This window comes from Podarcis raffonei, chromosome 7, assembly GCF_027172205.1.
Source record: "Podarcis raffonei isolate rPodRaf1 chromosome 7, rPodRaf1.pri, whole genome shotgun sequence".
Lineage (NCBI taxonomy): Eukaryota > Metazoa > Chordata > Lepidosauria > Squamata > Lacertidae > Podarcis > Podarcis raffonei.
In genome coordinates this window covers 28,589,323-28,615,775 of record NC_070608.1, presented here as the reverse complement: position 1 = coordinate 28,615,775, position 26,453 = coordinate 28,589,323, and the positions used below count along the sequence as shown (strand labels likewise).

Genomic DNA, 26,453 nt, shown 5'->3' with positions numbered 1-26,453 from the left:
GAGGCTGACACAAAACTCCACACATACACTAAGTAGAAGAATAGAAGCATTGCCCCCGACCCCAGCCCACTCACCATTTCCCCCTCTTTTCTTCCCAACCTAACACTGCATGCAACACTAATGTCTCACAAGAAATGAAACTCATTTGTAGAAAACACAACTTGAAAAAAAGAGACAATGCACATATTTTTGTAAACCAAGAAATCTTTAATAAAAGATATATTTTTTAAAAAGAAAGAGATCAGGCTTCTCTTTTCACATCTACAGTTGTGCTGTGTGCTGTGAACCCTGAGTCCCAACAAGCAGTGAAGATAGATCAGCTCAGGCATTTCTCTGGATACACATGAATGAAGGAGGGTGCACCCCCCCTTGATCTCCCCCTGCCTCTGTCAACCCTCCTGACTCTACATGGTGACAGTGGCTCCTTCTCCTCAGCCAACTTTTTGTTGTTGTTAGATGACTCCAGACTGCTGCTATTTTCCAGGTGGGATTAAATCACATACCAGCAAATTCAAGCTGTGCAAGTTAAAGCTGATTTGGAGCTCACATGTAAGAAACCTGTCTCCCCAAGAGAGCAGAGGAAGAGGAGGTGGGTGGATTGGGGGAGTGGAGTGGATGGGGGGGGGGAGAAGGTAGCAGGGCCAGCCAGGCAGTGGGGCTGATGGTCCTTGGTTGATTTCCTTTAACTTGCTGATTTAATGCATTATGTCAGATTGCTTCATAGTAATCTCTGCAATAGTGACATTTGATTTACAGTGGTACCTTGGGTTAAGTACTCAATTCATTCCAGAGGTCCGTTCTTAACCTGAAACTGTTCTTAACCTGAAGCACCACTTTAGCTAATGGGGCCTCCTGCTGCTGCCGTGCCGCCGGAGCACGATTTCTGTTCTCATCCTGAAGCAAAGTTCTTAACCCGAGGTACTATTTCTGGGTTAGTGGAGTCTGTAACCTGAAGCGTATGTAACCCGAGGTACCACTGTAATATAATGTACCATTAAAATGGTGCAACTGTAGCAGCAAAACCGGATGCCTTCATCTGCCCCAGTTGCAACAAAACATCTCTCTCCTGTATCAGTCTCAACAGCCACAGCAGGCACTGTAATTCTCCAATGGGTTGGCTTTACCTCTGAAGGCGCCCTCTTCCATTGTCTCCTGAGACAGATGGATGCCAACATTGCAATATTTGTTGTGTTCACATCTTATAGGTCAGTGGGAATCTATGGAGTAAATACTTGCTGTGGCTACTTTCATATTGGGGGCCCAATTCAAAGGAGTATTTCATTGCAAGAGTATTCTGCAACATGTTCTTGACACATTGATAGTACAGCTAGCAGTGAATATACTCTGCTTTATTAGTTGCTCTGTGATGCATCCATAATGCTGTCTGGAGGGGCTATAGTGCAACTAAAGTGGTGTGTGTGTGTGTAAATAAAATTCAGAGGATTTGTAGTATGAAATATTAGATTTCAGCAAGAAGTTACAGGAGGTGCACTGACTGGAAATGAAGAAGTGTGACCGTCCCAGAACTTTTGCAGACACAGACAAGTATGGACAGCACAAGCTCAAATGTGCAATAAAAATGATGTCCCGAGGCCCTTAATGTGGAAAACTGTGGGTAACATGCAGGGCCGGATTTAGGTTTGATGAGGCCCTAAGCTACTGAAGGTAATGGGACCCTTTATATGTCCAGCTGTCCTTTGTCAACAACAAATTGTCGCTGTTTTTTGTATTGAATATTTTAGGGAGCAGGCTAGCAGGCGGGGCCCATTACTTACATCATAGGAGCCTACACAACACAAAACACTGTTGCTGTATGTAGGTTTTATTTGTTTTTTATCTTATATTTTGGAAATGTACATGTAAATTTTTTGGGGGGCCCCAAGGGAGTGGGGCCCTAAGCTATAGCTTGTTTAGCTTATACATAAATCCCGCACTGGTAACATGAGGGAAGATTGGGGGGAGGGAGGGAAATACCTGCTGAAATGTTAAAGTTATGTAGCTAGGGTGAACCATGAGTACACAGCGCTGCTAAAAACTCTCAGCGTGGAAATAACTTCACATAATAAGTTTTGGGCAAAACAGGGAAACTGCCCAGTTCAAATTATAGCATAAACGTCAGCTCTCAATTTTCCTATCTTCCCTTGACGTCCCCCATTTATAAAACCTGCTTTGAATCGAAAGGATGCTTCCCGCCTTATATCCAATAAAAGGGAGGATTGTCTAAAAGATTACAAGGTACTACAATGCCTCGCTTGAGAAATAATTCGAATTAAACGACAGCCATTCAATCCCCTTCCAATGTCCAAGACCCCACAACTATTTCTGAATAGAGGCGAATGAGAGAGAGAGGGGGGGGAAGAGGCGATCCCCGTCGCTCGGTCGGCGCTGCCGGCCTCGCCCTGTCCCGCTTCCCCGCACCCTCGAGGGCTCCTGCCCGCCGGGGGCTCCTCCTCCCTCTCCGCCCCCAGCCCCCGGCGAGCATCGCCCCTCTGCTGTCTAAGGGCTGGACTCGGCCGAGCCCTATAAATGGCCCTGGCAGGGGACGGTCGCGGCCACCGCAGCCGGAGGAGCCGCAGCGCGCACCGTCCCGTCGGAGATCATGAGCTTGCAGCCGTGGGGCTATTTAAAGGACAATGGTGAGTGGCGCGCGGGTCTCTCGTGGGGAGCCGGAGTTTGCGGCTTCCCACGGCGGCGCCCTCCTCCCCGCGTAAGAGGGGAGCGGGTAGGAGATGCAGCGCAGTTTCGCTAACGGGAAGGAGCATCTCTCACCGGCTGCAAAAGCTGCTCCTTGGCCACCGGTGCCCGGTATTTATTTATTTTCGATGGAGCTCCCCATGAATGGCACCTCTTTCTATATTGGATTCCCAGGGCTTTGGGGTCAGTCTTGGTATGTTCTGTTGATGGACTTCCCCCCGCTGGTTAGCAAAATTGGGCACAAGCTTTACGGGCAGTTATTGAGCTCTTTCAGCTGGCACAGATGTCCTTGCCGCCTGAAAGTGGGAATGGGGACGTGGCTTTCCTGCAGATCACAGAATTCTAGAGTTGGATGGAACCACAAAGATCACCTAGTCAAATGCAGGAATCTTTTTGCCCAATGTGGGGACTCAAACCCACAACCCTGAGATTAAGCGACTCCTGTTCCACCAACTGAGTTATTCCAGACTGCATACAGCTTCCATCACCCCTGACCTTGTTGGCTGGGGCTGGTGGGATTTAGAGACCAAGGACATCTGGAGGGCCAACAGGTCCCCCTGTTTCTGCCTCGAAGATGGAGGTAGCTTCTATTCATCCTGATTTGCAAGCACAAAGTTTGCAGGGAGGTTGTATGTTGCATGAAGCATTGGTTTGTATGCTTTCTGGTGCATTTTCCTGGCACTAGTAAAGGTAAAGGGACCCCTGACCAATAGGTCCAGTCGTGACCGACTCTGGGGTTGCAGCGCTCATCTCGCTTTACTGGCCGAGGGAGCCGGCGTACAGCTTCCGAGTCATGTGGCCAGCATGACTAAGCCGCTTCTGGCGAACCAGAGCAGCGCATGGAAACGCCGTTTACCTTCCTGCCGGAGCAGTACCTATTTATCTACTTGCACTTTTGACTTGCTTTTGAACTGCTAGGTTGGCAGGAGCAGGGACCAAGCAACGGGAGTTCACCCCATCGTGGGGATTCGAACCATCGACCTTCTGATCGGCAAGTCCTAGGCTCTGTGGTTTAACCCACAATACCACCCGCGTCCCTCAACCCGCGTTTCCTGGCACTACTCATCACTAAAAGACCATTAAAAAACCAACACCAAATTCACTTTCATTCTGCTACATGAATTGGCTGGTACGCAGTTCAACACCACCTACAAATAAGCAAAATTCTGGGACTGATCTGACATATTTTTACAGGTATGCAGGAAGCTGACTTACGATGGCTCGGAATATTTGTCCCTCTATTCTTGTCTACCCTGACGGGCAGTGATTCTCCAGGGTCTCAGGCACAAGTATTTCCCATCACCTGCTTCCCAAGTCTTCCTTTTAACCGGAGGCTGGAGCTATGAAGGATTGACTCTGGGACATTCTGTGTACAAGAATGCACTCTGTAACAAAGCAACATGGCACTTATCAAAGCTAGCCTTTCCATGCTTTCAGGCTAAATTTCAGGAAATAGCTAAGTAAAATTCTCTCTCTCCTCCCATGTATTTAATTTTACACCCCACCTTTCTTCCACAGTACTCAAGCAGCGTTCGAAACTCCCATTGTTCTAGGCATGTTTTGTGACAGGGAATTTCATAAACGCCAGCAGTTTCTGAGCTCTGGGCGCAGTACTGCCCCTAAGATTTCAGATTAAAATTGCCACTGTTACTCAGAAGTAAATCCCAACCAAGTTCAACTGGGCTTCCTCCCAAGCAAAACGTGTATGGATTGGGGACCTGAGAACTTTTTTTCCTTTCCTTTTTAAACCCAACATGTTTTGTTTAGGTTTTAGTTGCCTTGTTTAATGTACTTTTAATGTATGATGTGCTTTTAATTTGAAATATACTAGCCAGTTTGTTATGATGGTTTAAGTAGTGTATGTTAAAGTGTTATCTACCTCAGACTCTCACAGTGATGCTTAAAATCAAAACAAATTTTGGAGTGGAGTCATTGAAGGACCCTTAAGTCTAGGTTTGTGAACTGGGTGTCATCAGTTGTATAGGCCTTTATGTGTTAATTGTGGTGCCAAAAAGATATATTTATATGAAGGAAAGGGGGTGTAGGGAGAATTCAGGGCTTGTCTGCAGAGTGGAAGGAAAGGAAGACCTTTTTCTTCCTCTCCACTTCCAGTTACTCTCTGAAGACTGTAGAAGGGACCCTCTTAAGAATTTTCGGGGGGCCAGCAGGGAAAGCATGGCTTTGCTTTTTTGAAGTCTTCAGATGATAACCAGACCATGTGAAAAATGAACATAAGATTTTAGCTGCAGTTCATTCATTCTCAGCTTTGTATTCCTGTCTAGACATCCTGTTATTGCACCCATAACCTAGGTTTAAGGTGCCATTTAGCTCCTAGCTTTCATATTTCAGTTTCTAACACTGTACTCAAAGTGTTGTACGTAGAGCAGGGATAGCTAGACTACAGACTTTTGTTGTTGTTACTGGAAACCCAGGGTTTTGAGTACCAGAACCAAATGGGAGCTCACAGTCTTTCCACACAGAAATTCATTCCTGGTTACTCCAAGCTTTCTTCAATTCAGCAGCCTGCCTTAGAAGAGGAGTCATTTTGTTCTTGCTCTTTGCAGCCTAACTTAAATTGCGGGGAAGTTGTGAGGATAACTTAGGAAACTTAGGAAGTTGCAGTTCAGTGGTTCTGCTCCTGCCTGCAGGGCTGTTTCCAGAAAGCAATTATGTGGGGCAATCGTTCAGTGACATGGGAGTTGCCCTGTGCCATCCTGCAGGCTTCTGTCTTGTCCCTCAAGCTATTTAACATCTATCTGAACCACTGGGATCTGTCTTCAGGAGACTCCTAGTTAGGTGCTGCTAATTTGCAAATGATACCCAACTCTAGCTCTCTGTTCTATCTGAATCAGGAGAGGCAGTAGAAGTGCTAGACGGGTGCTTGGAGATAGTTAGGAGCTGGAGGTTGGCAAATAAACTGAAGCTGAATCCTGAAAAGGCAAAAGTGTTACATGTTCTGAGTTCTCTAATCTGGGGGGCAGGAGGCTGCCTGTTCTGGATGGGGTTATACTCCCCTGGGAGAAGCAGGTTCATAGCTTAGAGGTACTCCTGGATCCAACTTTGTAACTTGGGACTCAGATGTCTTGGGTGACCAGGAGTGCCTCTTTCCAGCTAAGTCTGGTTGGCCATCTATGGTGTCTTTTGGACGAAGAAGACTTGGTCACTGCACTCCATGTGCTGGTAACTTCTAGACTGGATGAGTGGAATGCATTCTATATGGGGCATTACTTGGAGTCTACTTGGAAACTTCGACTGGCCCAAAATGCAGCAGTCAGATTGAAGCCCCAGCCAGTATTTAGAACTCCTATAACTCCTGTTTTAAAACAGCTGCACTGGATGCTAGTTTGTTTCTGGGTCCGGTTCAAGCTACTCACATTAGTGTTTGAAGCCCTAAAGAATTTACGACCTAAATATCTGAAAGACAACCTCCTTCCCTACAGATCCTCCCAGTCTAACCTACCTCACAAGGTTGTTGTGGGGATTAATCTATGGATTAAAAAGGTGAGATTGCAATGCAATGCAATAAAATAATAAATAACTCTCTATCTTAGCGTCGGACACCTGAGATATATGTACTAGGACCCACCCTATTCTCTTGATTGTAGTATGCTTTAACTATTTTAACTACTGTATTTTTAACACGTGGTGAACTGCCCTGGGATCTTGTCGTGAAAGATGGATAAGAAATCTTAGCATCATAATCATCATCAAAATCCATGATGGGGAGGGGGAGGGGGAGGGGGAGGGGAATGTGCTGTGTTTCTTCCAGCACAGTTCTGCACATATACTCAAAAGTAAGTGCCACTAAGTTCGCCAGCTAAGGGTATATATGACTGCAGCTTTAAATTTAAGTTAATCTTCCCATTCTTTCTTATTAATTTACCATGGTCCTGCATAGCTGAGCAAGATACTAAAGTTCGCGCTTCCTGACTGCCAAACACTAAGCAAATATGAAAGTGGGTACCACGCAGTGTTTGCAGGACTTATAGCTTATATTCAGAACATGACGCTCTCTTATTGTCTTTCCCCCTTAGGGCCAGATCGCTGGCATGAAACATACCCAATGGCTAAAGGGAATAATCAGTCACCTGTTGCAATCCTGACCAAGGATGTCTACAAAGACCCTGCTCTATTGCCTTGGTTTACTGGCTATGATCCAGGTGCAGCTAAGACCATAATGAACACTGGGAAAACTTGCCGTGTTACATTTGATGACACTTTCGATCGCTCAGGTAACTTTTAGTTTTATCTCTTACAAATACCAGTATACCAGTTAACCAGTATGCACCCCTGCAAGATGAAGTCAGGAAGGGATCGTTCAAACTAATATCTTTCTGGGGGTGGGGTGGCAGAGACCCTCTCCCACTTCGTACTTTTATGCATGCAGGGATCTTAAGCATGTATTAAGCATGCTTATGCTTATATTAAGCAATGTATATATTTATTTGATTTATTGATTTGCAGTGGCAGGGCAGCTGTAGCTAAGATAGACTAGAAGCAAAGAACAATGAAGGGGTCTTTGCTAGGCATGAAAATGACATCAAGATAGGTGCTATGGGAAGTTCTGTGAGGAGGGCACTCCACAGTTGGGGTGCCACCATGGAAAAGTCCCTCTCCCCCACCGCAACACACTCTGGGTGGGTGGCAATCAGAGAAAGGACTCCAAAGAGTAACTCGAAAGTCTGGTGAGTTCAAAGGTAGACAACATGGTGCACTCGGGGTGTTTTTGAACTCCGGTTCCCGTCAGGCCCAGCCAGAATAGTCAATGGGCAGGGGGAGGGAAATGACGTCCCACTCTGCTCTGCCTCCACTGGCACTGTCTCTGCGATGCCCGCCTCCACTGGTAGCGGCAGAAAAGTGGTGCTGGAATTGGCAGCTATTTATGGCAAAATCTCACTGAAATTTCATGAGCTCTCTCGTGCTCCATGAGATTTTGGTGAGATCCTGCTGGAAATCGACGCTCCTGCTGGTACCACTTCTCCACCAATGGCAGAGGCAGTGGCATGGATGGGGTGCCAGCAGAGGCTTCTGCATCACCCCACTTCATGGGTGGGCCAGCCCTGGAGGGCACTATATGACTACCCTTGGCTAAGTTCAGGTGGAGATAGGCCATTTTTTCAGTACCCTGGTTGCACGTTATGAAGAGGCTTAACACTCAAAACCAACACCTTTGATTGGACCTAGAAATAGATTACAAGTTAGGGAAGATGGTGAAGTGGTCTTGTGATACGCTTGTGTGATAGCTCTTCCGCCTTCTGATGGTCCAGGTAGGCAATTTTAGACTCTGGACCTGAAGGGTTTCAAAATATTTAGATGGCAATCTGTATTACTTAATTACTTAAATAAATGCCCCCCTCCGTCCTATGCATTATGCACAAAAGATGAGTGACCTGCATTAAAATGCAGAGAACGAGCAGTAGCCTTTGGCTTGGACAATAATCTCACAGGGACACAGATATTTGCTGTGGACATATTTGCGGTGGCAATCTGGTTTTACCAAGCATAAACCTACTTCTGAATGCCAGTTTGAATATTCAGAAGAGGTTGAGACTTTTGTACATGTATCATCTGTGCGTCTAATTCCCTGTCTCTAAAATAGTGGTGTAAGAGCTCATGGGTCTCATCAGAGGAACTCCACAGTTCCGACTGAGAACATAGTACAAACCATAGAATAGATGGTCCACGAGGTCCTGTTCCAAATATGATAATAGCGGTAGGGTTGTAGATTCAGCACCATTCATTCACTGTATTGTGATGGGGGCTATGCATTGCTCATCATCATGCTTTCAGCATACATCTGCCATTCACAAACCACTTCAGGTGATGCCCCTCCCTTAGTCATTGCCAGCAATGGCTCACTTACAGCCCTCAAAATGTTGCTGGACCACAATTCTCTTCATCACTGGCCACTGGTCATGCCATCTGGGACTGGTGGGAGTTGTTCAGCAAAATCTGGAGGGGTTCTTCAGTACATCACTGGAGGGGTGAAGTCAAATGAAACCATGAAAGTTTCCTTTACTCCTGATGGAAGCTCTGAGTCCATTCAACTTAAAAAATGTTGGAAGACTGACGTATGTCTGGCTTTGGTTTGTAGAGCCATAACTTACTCTAGGCTAAGTACTTTTTTAATGTTTGTTTGTTTTAATCGTACTGTTAAGCTGTAATCCTCAAGGGATGCTTTGGATAATTGCTCTCCATGGGACTTCATGAAACTGCTTTGGATATTTAAGAATTAGGACCTTAAGGATGCTGATCCTAAACATTGGTGACATTATATCTGCTTGCAGTGGGTGTTTTTTTTCTTGATGTTACTGCTGCGCTGATGTAATGTTCATCTTTTGTGATGTTGTCCTACTATAGTAGTTGTGAAACCCTAACTTTGGCATGTATACCAGAGCATCGAGTTCCAGGTCCTGGCTTTGGGGACACCACAATCACCCTAGTGGGAATTTCGCTATCAATTTCAGTGTCTGAGTGTCCTCATTTGTCATGAAGCCATGACAGCCAGGCCACCCGCACTTTATATGGGCCTTTGAGATCTTTACATAACTGCTTTTTGTTGCTGGTGATTTATTTCTGTGTGGGTACGTCTGGATACCAGTCAGAATGAGAAGAATTGACACAGCTGAGGCGCGGGGGCGCTGCTTTGTGCAGGCATCCCCATACCAACTAAAGAAAGAAAAGTCAACGTTAAGCCTTTTGCCCTGTGCTTAACACAGCCTTTATCCTTGCATATTCCAGCACATAGGATATCAATCACTGACATGAGACCAGCAGTGCTCCAGCACAAAAGGATTTAAGATCTGTGTTAGCATTAACTTTGAAATTCCATGCTATTGCTGGAGGTCAAAGAACTTGAACGTTGTTCAAACAAAGGCCTTCTGGGATTGCTACAGTACATTGGGTTATCAGCTTTCTGGCTCTGGAAACTTGGGTTCCTTTCCCTTTTTAGGTTGCAAATAAAGACAAGTTTAGTATCTCAGGGGACCCAGGGTTACAACAGTGGGACAGGGGCGTTGCAGGTCAGGAAGGAGGTTCTCTTGCAGTACACCCTGTTTTCCAGAACTTCCACACTCTGTAGAGACTGTGAGGTCTCCCTTCCAAACTTTAATAGAATAAAAGCCTCATTGCTATTGATAGTTGTTTTGCTTTAGGTGAAAAATTCCCTTCTTGGAAATGCAAGCCATATAATTGCACATTGTCAAACACACATAGCTGACTTTATTAACAATAATGACAAAGAATATGCCAAAACAGTCTGCCGACCAAATGTTTATTTATTTATGGACCTGTTAATGCATCATTACTGACATAGCCAACTGTGCTATACTGTTACTTTGTTTTTATCCTAAAACAGCATGGCAAAGCCATCATTTTGTATCTTGGGGAAAACTTGGCCTCATTGTTTTCACTTGTGGATTATCACCTGTCACTATAAATCTGGCAACAGGTGAGGCTTTGCGTCAATAAGACCTGCTCTCCCCCATAACTATATATAAACAGGGCTAACATTCCTTGCCTGATAGATTTTGTTTTTACCTGGCTCCCAGTGGCATCTGCCTTGTGAAAAAAAAGGAATCAATTTCCCTCCCACTTGCAACCTACTGGGTAGAATAGACATTTTCTTCCATTGATTTTACAGTAGATTATAAGCTGCCAGCTCCAGGGGTTTTTTGTTTTTTGCTGATGTGACTATGCCGTCACACACTTGCATTCACACCAGAAGGGTATAATCAACAGATCCTTCCATGCACAAAAATCTGTTTTGTATGGTGAAAACAAAAACCCCATAATGGACAAAAACCCCATATCTCACGCTTGGACTACTGCAACGCGCTCTACGTGGGGCTACCTTTGAAGGTGACCCGGAAACTGCAATTAATCCAGAATGCGGCAGCTAGACTGGTGACTGGGAGTGGCCGCCGGGACCACATAACACCGGTTCTGAGAGATCTGCATTGGCTCCCAGTACGTTTCCGAGCACGATTCAAAGTGTTGGTGTTGACCTTTAAAGCCCTAAACGGCCTCGGTCCTGTATACCTGAAGGAGCGTCTCCACCCCCATCGTTCAGCCCGGACACTGAGATCCAGCGCCGAGGGCCTTCTGGCGGTTCCCTCATTGCGAGAAGTGAGGTTACAGGGAACCAGACAGAGGGCCTTCTCGGTAGTGGCGCCCGCCCTGTGGAACGCCCTCCCATCAGATGTCAAAGAGATAAATAATTACCTGACATTCAGAAGACATCTTAAGGCAGCCCTGTTCAGGGAAGTTTTTAATATGTAACGCTGTACTGTTTTTAACACTGATTGGGAGCCGCCCAGAGTGGCTGGGGAAACTCAGCCAGATGGGCGGGGTATAAATAATAAATTATTATTATTATTATTATTATTATTATTATTATTATTATTATGGAGAAAGATTGCTTATTATCAGAAGAAGAATCTTGCTGCATCTCACCAGATCTCTGTCTTGTCCAGCATTCTGTCCCAACAGCAGACTACGTTTTGGGGGCTCACAACTAGGACATACGCCCCACAGCAGCTGGTTTTCAGAGTCATAGTCCCTGAGTTTGTCCTATCTCATTTTTAAGCTGACCAAGTTAGTGGTTATTCCTAAATCTCGTGGTAGTGAAATTTAGGTGGTGAGACAATGCCATAAGGAATAACTAAGAAATACATATATGAATTTCCCACTGTAAAATAGTTGGCAGGTGGGCATCTGACATTTTCATAGTAGGAAACCTGTTCCATTGCAACTCCTTTATTCTTAAGCAAAAGCAGGATGGTCAGAGTTGGAGATGGGGTTTCATATTGGGTGGAATGTAACTGGAAACAGGTGATAACTTCTTCAGAGAGCTGGTGGAGGTATGATAGAGGCATTGTTGCTCATGCTAGTTACTCTGGTTGAGCTATGATCTCTGGTCAAAGAGCTTTGCAAGTTGCTATGGTGCTTTAAGAGGCAGCAGTCCCACTTTTGAGCAAAGGCAGAGGCTGTACACACTATACATTCAAAGCACATATGAAGCATCTTCTTTCTCTTAAAGAATTCTGGGCACAGTAGTTTAGCCCTCACAGAATTACAATTTCTGGCATCCCTTAACAAACTACTTAGAATTCTTTGAGGGGGGGAATGTGTTCCAAATGTGCTTTCAAAATATTGCGTGCACAGAGCTAAAAGCGACAAAGAAGACTTCGCATGTAGCCAAACTATGAGTGATGGCCTTATAGGGAGGTTCAGGCACCCCATGTATTGAGAGGATTTCTGAGGGAGACCACAACACTTATGTAAGCTAGCCCCACTCCTGCCCTGGGCAGCAGCATGCAGCTAGTATGCAAGGGATTCAGTGAATGGGGAGTTCCTTCACACGCCAACCCAATGCACAAAAGGTGTGGGCATGGCTGCTGGGATGACATTGGGTCTGTGGCATTGTGGAGTCAGTAAGATTGTGGCCAGGCTGACAACACAGTTGCAAAAACAAACCAAACCAAACAAACAAAACCTTGTGGGGAAATGAAATAAGCTGTGTTGCTGCCATTGCTAACAGTAAGCTCCCTGAAAAAGTGTTGGCAAATTCTCCTCCCACTGGAGAAACTAGGCACCTCCCACCATTTCTGCACCAATGAAAACACAGGTGCCACTTCAGAACAGCTCTAATTTCGACCTCTCCTTTTTCAGGTTGACTGTAGTTGTTTGAACTACACAGGGCATTCCTCACACAACCATCTTCTCTTATGGTATGAAGCACACAGTCGGCACTTGGGAGCTCAAGATACTTCACAGCAGTTTGGGGTTGATTGGCATGTCTGGAAGGAAATAAATACGGACACTTGCATCCCCCCTTTTTTGTTTTTGTTTATTTTAAGGGGGGAGCACTGCAATATTAAATTACACACTTGTGTGTGATAAGAGAAAGGAATTTTAGCCAATAATTACATTCGTTATTTGAAGGAACTTCAGAAGTATTTCCTGTGGTGTGAAATGTACCTTCTTTGCCATTATAACTGGTTCTTCATTGAGATAGAAGTCAGGGCCTATTTATAGATGGGTGAGGGGGTGTGAATTTTGGGCAAAGGCTCAGCTTCATTTGATGCCCACAGAGTGACATGTAATTAACTCATAAGTGACAAGTGTGAGCTATTATTGTTCTCAACCAAGAATTCCTGTTCTTAATTGCCACCAGCAGTGCTACTGGTAAACCTCATGCTTCACGATGACACTGTGTTTGTGGAATTCCCTCCTCAAGGAAATATGTACAGCAGTGCTCTATCATGACTGACACTGAAGAGAACTCTTGAGACTTTTTAATTTCGACCCACTTTAATTAACTGCTGTGTTTTTATTGTTACTGCCGTGTAGTTCACTATGTATTCTTTCATAAATTATGTGCACAGTGTGTCCTGCAAGGCAGCTTAAAAACCCACAAATAAATAATCACTAGTTGCACACTTGAGTTCTTACAATTGGCAAAATATCATGACCAAGAGGTTTTTTTAAAAATCAAATCTGAAGACCACTAAACAAACAGACATGGGTCCTCTTGGGACTGTACCACTTTAGAATGCAAATGGAGATCAAATTATTGTTCTTCAACAGCAAACTGCAGAGTTAGGATGCCTGGGAGAAGGGTGCCAATTTAATTTGGCAATCTTCCTGACATGCTAGCTTTTCATTTGTAGGGATTTTAAAATAGCAGCAGGGAGAGGCATTCCTGACTCATTTTTAAGTGATATAGTCCTAGAAAGTTATACCACTCCCCAACTCTAAACCTTTAGATTGGCTTTGAACTCAAGGAAAGGGGGACTAAATGTGTGTCCCTTTGCATGTATAACCTTCCAGTCTTCCCTGAGGCTTTATGGAGTTTTGCTATTGGTAGATCCTGTTCAGATGTTTGATGTCTTGGGGCTGCCTTGAAGATTTATATTAGTGTGTGGGAAAGAAACCCACCAAAGAAGGTTGCTATGAATGTATAGGGAAGTTTTTAATGCTTTATGTTTATTGTGTTTTTAATATTTTGTTGGCAACCCAGTCAGATGGGCAGCATATAAACAACAACAACAACAAGATGATGATGATAAATCGGAACCTTGTTTATGCTATAATTTTGGACAACTCCCAAGCTATGAGAAGACCAACCATTATTATTAATTGTTTTTATTAAAAGATTTTCCTGGGCAACAAAAGTACATACAGCGTCTCTGTAAGGTCAACCATTTATTCAAGTAACGTTAATTTCTACGAATACTATAATGACGGCAGAGTAGTAATAACAGTGCTGTAGGCACCAGGTATGGCTCCAGGTCTGAGGGGACCACTTGTCCATCAGTGGATCTTGTTGGGCTTAATTGGCAAATGCAACAGCAGTGCTCCAGGAAGCTGGGTTTAGCTGCCGTTTTATATTTTCACCATGCCCACAATGTAGCATTGCTTCAGGGCTTTGCAGGAAATTTAAATGGTGGCTAGCTGCTGGTCGATCCCCTGTCATCCAGTGCTGATTGAAGTGTCAGCGATAGGCCATGCCAGCGTGGCTGGGGCCGTGGCAGCTGCCCCAGGGTGTCAGGTGATAGGAGATGAGATGCCCTCTCTGACTTCAGCCATATTTGCAAGAGGTGCTCATCAACCGTAAAAGAAAAGGCCCATGCAGTACATGGTTGTCCATTTTTGTTTCAGCCCAGAAAAGCCTTCTTTTAATCGAGACCTATTTGTTGCAGTGCTCAGGGGAGGGCCACTTCAGGGTACTTACCGGCTGCGTCAGCTTCTCATCCACTGGGGTTCTACAGATGACAAAGGCTCAGAGCATGTGATTGACGCAACAAGGCATGCAGGAGAGGTGAGTCTTTGTGTGCTAGAGAATGCATCATGGAGGATAAAGCTACCAATGGCTGCTAACCATACTCTGCCTTCCATGGTTGGAGACCTTATGCTTCTGAATGCCAGTTTCTGGAAACCTCAGAGGGGGAGAGGGCTCTTGTGATCAGATACTGCTCATGGGTCTTTCACAGCCACCTGGTCCCCCCCCCATGAGAACAGGATGCTGTGAAAATGGGGTGTGCAAAAAAGGAAGAGAATAGGAGGCATGCTTATGGGGTTGAGAAGATAAAAAGGAGGGGTGTGAAAGTATCTGAAGAATAGGAGGAGATAGCGACTTCATAGCTGGGAAGAAGGTGAAAAGGGTGCTTAGGAGTTGCAATGTGTGGTAGCAGGAAGATGCAGGAACTTACAGTTGGGGTGTTCTGTGTGCAATGGGGCGGCTGCACCCCCATCATTCAGTCCAGACACTGAGGTCCAGCTCCAAGGGCCTTCTGGCGATTCTCTTACTGCGTGAAGTGAAGTTACAGGGAAGCAGGCAGAGGGCCTTCTCGGTAGTGGTACCCGCCCTGTAGAACACCCTCCCATAAGCAACTATCTCAATTTTAGAATAGGGTTACTCAGATGTCCCCAGTTCCCAGGGACAGTCCTTGGATTTGCAAATCTGTCCCCAGGAAATGTGGCAGTGGCAGCCTCAGCAGCCCAGAGGCAGCCTGGTAGCGCAGTTGGCTCTGGCTGGCTTCAGGAGCTGCTTGCTTCCCGCTGCCATGGTGCCCGCCATTTTTCCTTGCTGGAAGTCCCCATATGATGTGCGCATGTGACTGCCACTGCCGACGCCACTGCCAAAGGGAAACTGGGGGTGTCCGGCGGTACAGATCTCCTGCCCCCTTCCCCCTTTGTTTTGAGTGCTTGGGGGAGGCTTGGGAGTTGCGGGTGAGCGGCCGTTGCCCAGTTTCTAAAAAACTCTGTGCATTTATGTTTCACAGGGTGCAAAAGAAGGGCTTTGCACCTTTATACAATATGCATGTGTGCTTGGGCCCAGGGTCTTTTGCCTCACCATCCCCACTGCTGACTCCCTGTTACTACTCAGCTTAAAAAAAAAAAAAAAAGGTGTCCCAGTGCAACCAGGTTCAGTGGTTCAGTGCAGGACTGCAGAATAGAAGAGAGAATGACTCACACACCAGCCATCACCTCTTTAATCTTCTACCCTCGGGCAGGAGATATAGAAATATAATCAGCCGTACCAACAGGCTAAAAAATAGCTTCTATCCGTGGGCTGTTAGGCTGTTGAATAGAAAATAACATAGTGAAATTGACTTGCGAGGAGGTGTGTTGTTTGGTAAGAGATTGGGTGTTTGGATGGGGGGAAGGGAGGCTCGTTTAATTTCATTGTACACAGGTTGTACAATGACGATAAAGGTATTTTTATTTTTATTTCTATTCAGTAATGGGGTTCGGAAGGTGAAAGTTTAGTAGTTTCATGGGGGTGGGAATGGGAGGCTCTAGGGGGTTAATGTGGGGGGTGAGCAAGCGTGGGCAGAGTCCCTAGTATAATAGATTTTCCTTGTTTCCAGATTCATTTGGTGCACTGGTATCCTAAGTATAGCAATTATGCAGATTCTCTGAGAAAAACTGATGGTGTGGCTATCTTGGCTATTCTTCTGAAAGTAAGCTCTATCTTTCCTTGCACATATTATCTTGCTGTCTAAGTAGCTCAGCCGGTAGAGCGTGAGACTCTTAATTTCAGGGTCACGGGTTTGAGTGCCACATTGGGCAAAAGATTCCTCCATTGCAGGGGGTTGGACTAGGTGATCCTTGTGGTCCCTTCCAACTCTACAATTCTATGTCTATCTGAAAGGATGTCCTTTTATATCACTCACACTACCCCAGTATTGCATGAATGTGCAAGTGTGATTCTACTATGTCTGGCCTGCCTTGTTACCAGTGAGGTCTCAGCAAAGAAGTGCAGGAGTTCATCACGACAGCACCCCCAGCCACACCCTTAAGGAGAGTCCAAAAATTCAGACAGCTAAACTGATCCTTTGTGTGTGTGTTTGCACGAGGGAGCAGCAGTCCATAGCATAATTAGAATCTTATGTACAATTTCCTGGCAGGATTGCCAGGGGCTTACATCTGACAGTATAGGTTCTGCTTGTAATACACATTGAGCTTCAGCCAGTTGAAATGCAAAGATTTTGCTAATAAATGTTGCCCTTGAAACTGTCTGCTCCATAACAGAAAAGAGAAGAAAATTATTTTTTTCATTCTCTGACTGCCACCATGTGACTCAGTCACAAATATACTTGAAAGCCCCATTATCTCCACATTTGTTTGCCTGAGAATCTGTTTAATTACCCTGGCACTGTGGCAGATGGCATTGGCGATCCTGCTCTGAAAAAAAGTCCTGGAGCTGTCTTCCCCTGAGCTCCTCTCCCACCACACCACAGTTTATTATACCAGCAGAACACAATTAACACACATGTCAAACAGACAATCTGTCAAGCAAATCATTGAAATCATCCCCACTGTGCTCTTCTTCTTATCACATAAGAATTAGAAACCCACAGCTTTTTTCTGTTATGAAGGAACCTCTGTGCATGCTTACTTGGAAGTAAATGCACCTGAATTCAACAAGACCTTCTAGAAAATGAGTTTAGGGTTGCAGATAATTAATTGAGTTGATCAACTGGTGAAAACTCTTTTGAAGGACTACAAGTGCTCTAAATAATCAGGCTACATATTTTCAAAACAAACAAAAACCCAACAGCGACCCCAAACAGATTATTTTCAATGTAGGAACTTGCAAAAACCATGAGTGGCAGGTGCCATTTTAGTATTCTTACTAGAGATGAACCTACTATTTTTGCATTTTGGTATCACAGCAAGAAATAACAGTGGATATAGTTATGTAAATAACAGCTGATTTATAAGTGGCTTAGCAACAGAAAGGGTACTACACCCTTCCTTTGAATTCCCAAGGAAAATTTGTACAGATAATCCTTAACTTGCCTCAGAGGGTAGAAAGTTGGATGAGCGAGAGGTTGCTGCATTCATGTTACCATAATTCAGTGACAGCAAACCAAGTAAAATGAACAATCAAGCAAACACATTGTTCCAAATGTTGTTCTCTGTTGTTTTTAAACCCAACAGGCATGGTTTTTGCTGTTTTTCTGTGCAAGATGTTCTCAGAATTAAACAGACAGATGGGGTGGTTAAAGATCAATTCTGCATTTGTGATTTATAAGCTTCCATGCTATTCATCTTGTACTTTCTCTGTCACAGGTAGGGAAAGATCCTAAGCCAGAGATGAAGAGAATTCTTGAAGAAATGGAAGCCATTAAGACCAAGGTAACTTGGGGGTACAACTGAATCACACTTGCAAAACAGCAACCATCTATAATCTGCCAAGGAATCTAGGAGGCGGCCTGTCAAACCAGTCACAGGTACCACGCACAGGAGAGGCAGGTGGAAGTTAAAACAGAAATAAAAGAAGGGTTTACTGAAGAAGTGGATCTGTAGAAGGGACATAAGGGAAGCAAGATAAATCTTTTGGCTCTTGAAGATTAGAAGCAGGGTGGCTTTTCCAAGAACTGGGTTCAGCCACTATCAGATGAGTGTACATATAGTTAAAGGAATGGGTGCATTCCTCCTACATTTAGAAACTGGAGTGGAGTATCACTTTTTATCTTTCCCACCCCATTTTTTTGTGTGGGGAGGAAATGGTCACAAAAAGCGTGTGTGTTAGTTGTTGTTTTTTTGAAATAATTTTTATTGGTTTTACAAAATAAATTTCAAAATCAATCTTCCGAATTTTAGGACTTCCCTACTCCCCTTTATGGGATATATATATATATATATATATATATATATATATATATATACTGCATATTATAATTCTTCCACGTTATGGTCCTCCAAAATATCCAAAGTCTCATTCCATATTGAAGCTTTGTTCCTCCTGATTTCTGATTTTCCCTGTCAATCTTGCCATTTCTGCATACTCTAATAATTTTGTCTGTTAGTCCACTTTTGTCGGCATTTTCTCCTCTTTCCACTGCTGGGCAAGCAGCAGTCTAGTCTTCTCAAATCTTTCGGTATATCTGCACCTATAATTCCTAGGAGAAAGGCTTCTGCTCTTTTAAACAAATGCTATTTTAAACATTTTTAAAAGTTCATTACATATCATTTCCCAGAATTCCTTTATCTTTTTACAATTCCACCACATATGATAAGAGGTGCCCTCTTTTTCCTTACATTTCCAACATACATTTGAGTTAGTCCTATACATTTTTGCTAACTTACTGGGTGTTAAATACCAACGGTACATCATCTTCATATCATTTTCCTTCAGCGTATAACATGCTGTAAATTTTAAGTCAACTTTCCATAATTTCCCCCATGTTGCTAACTGTATATTATATCCAAAATCTCTTGTCCTTGTGTGTGTGTTAGTTATGCTTATACCTGACCTCAACTAGATCTTCAACTGGATTTAATAATATTGCTTCTCTTTTTATTTATTTAAGGGGAAAGAGGTTCCTTTTCAAAACTTTGATCCATCCATCCTTTTCCCTCAAAATCGGAGCTACTTCACCTACCAAGGCTCCTTCACTACACCTCCTTGTGATGAGTGTGTTACCTGGATTATTCTGAAAGAGCCAATCACCGTCAGTGTGGACCAGGTAATCTTTTCTTATGCAAGTATTTCATGTGAACTACATCCACATACAGTTTGCTGAAAGCCTTGCTCTGTTAATCAGAAATAACATGCCCGAATTCAGTGCTGACAACAGCCATGAGAAAATGCTGGGACATTTCTAAAGCTGAGGAATCAGAACTATGAGTAAAGGCTAAAAATCATCTTGGGTTTCAGTTCAGTTTTTGCATTTGTTCACCCAACCACAGAATCAAACAAGCCAATATTCTTTATAATGCACCTCAAAAAACTTCTGACAATGTAACAGGGGGATTAACCCCAAACTAAGACCTGGTTTATACAACACAATAAGCCAAACTATAGCTTACTGGGACATTGTGAATGTGCTGACTCCTAAAGAGGTGCTTGCAACCATTTTGGTCCTCTCCAGTCCTTTATATTCCTCTACCATGCAGAGCTAAGCCAAGGTTTGGCTTGTGGTTAGGCTCTCTTCTCACTATCTGTTGTAGCCATGAACAAACCTGTCTATCTCAATTGTATTGACAAAAGAAAACATTCAGGGAGGGGAGAGACTCACCAAAGAGCATCTGATTCATATTTCCACCCCCATTTTTCCTAGCTTACTCTCAGCAGCACCCAACACAGGGCGCCCAGCCAAGAGGGCAGAAAATTGAGAAGATCCATAGTTGAGAAGATCCATTTGGGTGCGCCAAATTTTGGGCTTGCTCAGGGCGCCATATTGCCAAAGATTACCAAAATCCACCCCTGCTCTCGGTTAAATATTGCATTGGTGCACAAAACGCAAATGAACTTTGGCGGGTTTGCTGGGTTTGACAACATAAATCATACTTGAAGCCCCTCCCTCAGCCTTAATTATGTCATTTACATGGAAGCAGGTTCTGCTGGCTTTATCCCTTCATGTTTGGTTGCAAGTACATCCCAAACGGTCTCTGGTAGTTTTCTGAAGAAACTGTGTCTGCTCAGTGCTTAACACATCTCATTTTTAGCCAGGCTCCAGCTTGGTCCTCACATCTCTTTACTTCTCTGTAGATGGAAAAACTTCGTAGCCTATCTAGCAACGCTGCAGGTGACCCCTATTGTGCTTTGGTGGACAACTGGCGGCCTCTTCAGCCTCTGAATAACAGGATGGTAAGATCTCCATGCCAATAGAATCTTTGCTGAAGCCCATGATCTTCGATTGTGAAGACCCAGGATTCCACACTCGTGTTGTGTTTGACCTGCTATTCTCCCTCGAGATCTGTACTGTTGAGCTAGAAATTCTGAGCGATGAAACAGGACAATTTAGATAAAATTAATCAACATCCTAGAGGGGGGAAATCACTGGGAAAATATTAACTATATTAGAATGGGGAATCTCTCTCGATAATCTTTGTGAACACTACCATTTTTATGGAAAATTCTGTGGGTGGGTGGGAAGGTCTTCAAGGATTTCTTTCTTTCTTTCTTTCTTTCTTTCTTTCTTTCTTTCTTTCTTTCTCTCTCTCTCTCTCTCTCTCTCTCTCTCTCTCTCTCTCTCTCACACACACACACCTGTAAATGAAGAATGCTAGAGGAGCACAGCAGGAGTTGAATGCATTTCTGTATCATATCTATGTATAAAGTGTCATTAAAAATGCAAATTGTGAAGAAAATCAGCCTGGAAGTCTAACCCTCTATCCTTCTCATTGTTGACGGTGAAATTAAACACATTCATTCAAACAGGATATAGTATGGGATGAAGCATTCTTATTTAATTGCACAACTTCATTTCCTGTCGATTTGTTTGAAATAATAAACAGCCGGGATTTTGTTTAATATGTAGGTAATCTTAGTGACTCTAAATTAGGGTGGGTTTTTTTTGGGGGGGGGGGTTTCCAGAAAACATTATGAGCTATTTAATTTTTAGAGTTTCTTGTATCATTTCTCTGATGTGTCAACAAGGTCACTTTCTGAACTTCTGATTTTATTATTTTGCAGTTAATTTTTATGCCATTGAAGTTAGCGTAATGAAATATTGGTCGAAAACCCATTTCACTTGTGAAATGCTCAGATGAATTTTGCAATGGGAAATATCTCAAAGTTTCAAACTACTAAAGAAATTTGTATGTCCTGTTTCAATACGTTGCAGCCAGTAGTTTACAGATGTCAGAATACTAACTTTGAATCTGACTTATTGAAATAAATGGACTTATTTGTCATTAACTTGCATACATTGATTCCAATGGAACTGCTCTGTGTAGTAGTCAGCTCCTATCCTGTTAAAGAAGGGGCTGCTTTTTTCTCCTCAAATCTCCAAAACAATAAAAATATAAGAACTCGAATCTATTTAGTGTTTAAGTTGTAGCACTTACATTTGTAAATATAAGGGGTGTACCTAGCTAAATCATTCTCAGAGCAGACCATTGAAATCAACAGAGTATGACTCAGTTGGGTGCCACCCATAATTTGTTGCTTCAAATCTGAAAAACATTTTCAAAAAAATTAATGAAAATAACAGCCAGGGTGTTGTTGTTTTTTAACCTCTTCAATTTGTTAAGAAGGTATTTTCTGGGGGGTTGTTTTTCTTCTTGCTTTGAGCTGGTGCTTTCTAGAAAAAGCAATTCAGATAGTATTGCATGATAGGTGCTTTTGTATATAAAACAACAACAACAATAAATCTGTTTATCTCAGAAACAAAGTTTTCAGAACTTCTTAGGTGATTGTAATATGATCCCATGAGAGGGCTTTGTGCACTTGAATCATTTTGATAGGGATTATTGTTGTTTTTTAATTCCTGAGGGATATTCATGTTACTCAACTGTATAAGAAGCCAAAACTGGCAGAGCAGTCTTAACCCAACCTGAGGGATATTGGAGGGCTGGAGCCAACAACACATCAGGAGCTCTGTCAGCTGATGCTAGCTGCTGAACTGGCTTCCTCTCTTTGAAACATGCTGGATTTAGATCCAGTGGTTCCATCGTTGGCCCAGCATTGTCCGGGGAACACCCTATTCTGCAGCCCTACATAGGGTACCACTAGTGGAAGGAGCGCTGTTCACTACAGCCTGCTGCCCTCTCAGGCAGAAGGTGGGCTTCTGCTGCAGGACCGCAATACCTCACCTCAAGGACCGCCTCTTCCCATATGAACCTACCTAGACCCTGAGATCATCTTCTGAGGCCCTCCTTCATGTGCCTCCTCCTCAAGAGGCCAGGAAGGTGGCAACATGAGAACAGGCCTTCTCTGCAGTGGCTCCCCATCTGTGGAATGCTCTCCCTAGGGAAGTTCGCCTTGCACCTTCATTATACACCTTTAGGCGCCAGGCGAAAATGTTCTTTTTTAACCAGGCCTTTGGTTGATCTGATTTATATCCTATGCCCTTTTAAAATGTTTTTTTGGGGGGGGCTATTGGGTTGCTGTTTTTATTTTTATAAGGTATTTTGTGGTTTTATATCTTGATTTTATTCTGTGAACCACTCTGAGACCCCTGGGTATAGGGCGGTATACAAATTCAATCCATCATCATCATCCCCCCAAAACCCCCAAAATCAGCCGTACTCCTCAGTGATGGGCAAGAGATCTGTGCTTGATCCTCCTAACCTCTATCCTCAGCCATCAAGATATTGGGCAGGTTAGGATTATATACTTGCAGATATATTAGCATGCAAGCCTTTGTGGTACAGAGCAAAATTTGTCAGATGTGTGGCATCCCAAATAGGTAAGCACATGGGTGCACATGTTGAGAGGTGGACGGTGCTTACTAAGGAAAGCCAAGAGATAGCAGTGTATTTGTTGGTCTTTACATAGGGTGCTGTGGTCTAAACCACTGAGCCTAGGGCTTGCCGATCAGAAGGTTGGCGGTTTGAATCCCCGCGACGGGGTGATCTCCCGTTCCTCGATCCTTGCTCCTGCCAACCTAGCAGTTCAAAAGCACATCAAAGTGCAAGTAGATAAATAGGTACAGTCATAATCATGTTACGTCTGCTTCATGTTACATTCTTTCAGGTTACATCCCCTGGCGACCCAGAAGTACCGGAAAGGGTTACTTCCGGGTTTCGCCGCTCGCGCATGCGCAGAAGCGGCGAATTGCAACCCGCACGTGCGCAGACACGCCGCAGCAGATTGCGCTCTTTTCATGCTGCGAATGGGCCTCCGGAATGGATCCCGTTTGCAACCAGAGGTACCACTGTACTGCTGCAGCGGGAAGGTAAACAGTGTTTCCGTGCACTGCTCTGGTTTCGCCAGAAACGGTTTAGTCATGCTGGGTGTCTGCAGAAAAACTGTCTGTGGACAAACGTTGGCTCCCTCAGCTAGTTAAGTGAGATGAGCGCCGCAACCTCAGAGTCATTCGCAACTGGACTTAACTGTCAGGGGTCCTTTACCTTTACCTTACATAAACATAAGGGAAGAACCTTCTGGTTCAGATCAAGGCCCAGCATCCTGTTCTCATGATGGGAGTCTGCAAGCAGAACCGTGATCTCAACAGTCTTCTCCCCACCTCCAGTTCCTAGCAAATGGTACTCAGAAGCATGTCACATCTGACAGTGCAGGTAGAGTATAGCCACCATGACTAGTAGCATTTTTAAATAACCACCACTGTTTGTGGTTTGCCTGCAAGGTAAAAAATTATGAGGCATGGCAGAAACTTCATTCCAGTTGGAAAACCGAACAATGCCTAATGACGAAAGCATTTATTTATTTTTAATTGTTCCTTGGCTGGGAATAAAATGATTAACATACACAACCATATTCTTGACAAAATGCCAACAGACTGGTTCTCAGAAAACCACTAGGAGGCAGATGTCTTTGCTTCCACATTTTCATCTCATTCAAATAGACAATTGAACATATGTTTTACTACAAACCCCCAACACATTTTTCTTTGGAAATCAAGCACTGAGAATATGCCAACAAATAAAATTCTTTGCCTATATAACCTTTAGTAATTTGACTTCTCTGACTCGTTTCTAAATCATTATAGAATTCAACTTGCAAATTTGGGCCCATTCTTACATTTTCTCTTGTTGGCTGCAATTGCTTCTTTTTTTACATTAAAGATGTCGTGATAAACCAGGTTACAGAGATTTCTGTTTATCTGAAGCAAAATCAGCTTCATCAATACTAATTATGTAATCTATTATGCAATCCATTGGTTGCAATTCGGGAGGAAGAATAAGGCACAAAAATGCTGATTCTCACCCTTTTTTACTTCACAGTCATACTGTTTTTATTTGGACTTAGAATTGCACCCATTACCCTGAAGGGCTTAGTGCCATTAATGCATAATCTTGACACTCCGAGAAGGGAGAAATAATTGATCAGCTCAGAATGTTACATTTTCATGCTGTTGGTCTGTAAACAATTCTTGAGTGCATTGCATGCCAAGCGCAAGCTTTCATTAATGTTTGGGAGCAAGCCAACATGCATATGTTTACAATGCTTTAGTATTTATGTAGTAATGCAAATCTGTCATCTTGTTGGCCTCTGATCATCTTAGACTGAGTCATAAGTCCCCAGCGTACAACATTAATTACACAAATGTCAATATTATTACAGTACTGTCCTGCAAAGAGAATAGCACAGCACATTCACTGTGACCTTTCCATATTATAATTCTTTGAGATTAGTCCATCTGCAACAACAGAATGCCTTTTGGATTTGGCAGATGAGATCAGTAAATCTGACTGAACAGTGCAAAGCACAACTGCATTTGTTGAATGCCCTAAAGGACAACTGAAATGCTGGGATAATCGTGTCTGGTAGAAACAAGCGTGCTTTTTATAAAAACATCCAAGATGAAGCAAGATGAGAGATGTATAGTGAATTCATATTCAGAATTCAGGTCACGGAGTTCAGATAACAAGGCTTTCGACTATCACATGCTATTTCATGCTGTCTCAGAACGAAAAGAAAGTGAGAGATCTCGTTCTCAGATATTACATGTGGCTCCTTCAAGATGAGATTACAAAATGTTTAGCTGTATCCTCTCTTAAACCAAATTGCTTTTAGAAATTGATCTTTAAAAGAATCATTTTGGGGTGTGACATCTGTGTACTTGGCTTATTGTAGTATGCACAGGAACTTTCTCTCCTGCAAGCATGCTAAGGATCTGAGAGTGCAATTCTAGGCATGCTTACCTGGTTATAAGTTCTTTTAATATAGTGGAATCTACGTCTGAGTAAACATGCTTTGTTGTTGTTGTTTAGTCATTTAGTCGTGTCCGACTCTTTGTGACCCCATGGACCAGAGCACGCCAGGCACTCCTGTCTTCCACTGCCTCCCGCAGTTTGGTCAAACTCATGCTGGTAGCTTTGAGAACACTGTCCAACCATCTCGTCCTCTGTCATCCCCTTCTCCTTGTGCCCTCCATCTTTCCCAACATCAGGGTCTTTTCCAGGGAGTCTTACACTGGGGTTAAAAAAATTTCTCAGAATGACCAAACATTTGTACAGCTGCTGCAATCCATTATATACAAAGGATTTTAAATTTGTACAGCTAGGTAAAGGGGGAGTGTGTGTGTAAATTCAGGGGATTCCATGTGTATATTCAAGTCTTCAACACACTAAAATAGCAGATATCTGAGAATATACTGGAATGCCCTGTCAATTTTCATCCACCTTGGATTAGGGAGGAAGGTGTTTTGCTTCAGCCATGTTGCTTATCTGGTGGGCTGGGTGGTTCTTTCCAAAAAGAAGCAAATGAAGTGTGGTATCTGTGGTGGTCAGTGACACCCTACTTCAGCACCAACCCAGTAGGCTAGGCTCACTGTCAATGAGTGACCTCTCTCTCTCTCTCTCTCTCTCTCCTTGCCAGTTACATGTCACCTAGGGCATGGGGGTGCCTTGCAGTGGTCTACTCAGGAGATAGCTAAATTCTAAGAATGCATACACACTAAACCAGGGGTCCCCAGTCTGTGGAGGCCATTTAACTGGCCCCCAAGCCACCCCCGAACTGAGCCACCCGCTCGGCGAGTCCCTGCGTGCTGCGCTAAACCGGCACAGCACGGCACTGGGACTCTCTTCTGCAGCTCTGGAAATTGCTTCTGGGCATGCCCAGACGCTGAAAATCATTTCTGCGCAGGTGCGATTTTCAGCGTCTGGGCATGTGCAGAAGCGATTTCCAGCACCGCAGACATGCGCAGATGCGATTTCCGGTGTTGCGCTGTGCTGGCTCAGCCCACAAAGGATCTCTGCAGGAGTGATCCGGCCCATGCCCAGTAAGCCTTGCCGACCCCTGCACTGTAAAATGTGTGAGATCACGATATTGTATTTATTTGTATTGTAGAGCTTTAGCTACTGATGAAGCCCAGGACAGCGAAACAAGG

General features: G+C 43.8%; 1 protein-coding gene across 1 annotated transcript; it reads left to right on the top strand.

The window, feature by feature from the left end:
* The first annotated feature begins 2,515 nt into the window (after positions 1-2,515).
* Positions 2,516-21,361, top strand: CA3 (carbonic anhydrase 3). The gene is made up of 7 exons (XM_053395738.1): positions 2,516-2,636; positions 6,729-6,926; positions 14,400-14,518; positions 16,071-16,163; positions 17,779-17,844; positions 19,023-19,178; positions 20,204-21,361. The coding sequence occupies exons 1-7, from the start codon at positions 2,600-2,602 to the stop codon at positions 20,321-20,323; spliced, it is 789 nt and encodes a 262-aa protein (XP_053251713.1). The 5' UTR covers positions 2,516-2,599; the 3' UTR covers positions 20,324-21,361.
* The last annotated feature ends 5,092 nt before the right edge of the window (positions 21,362-26,453 follow it).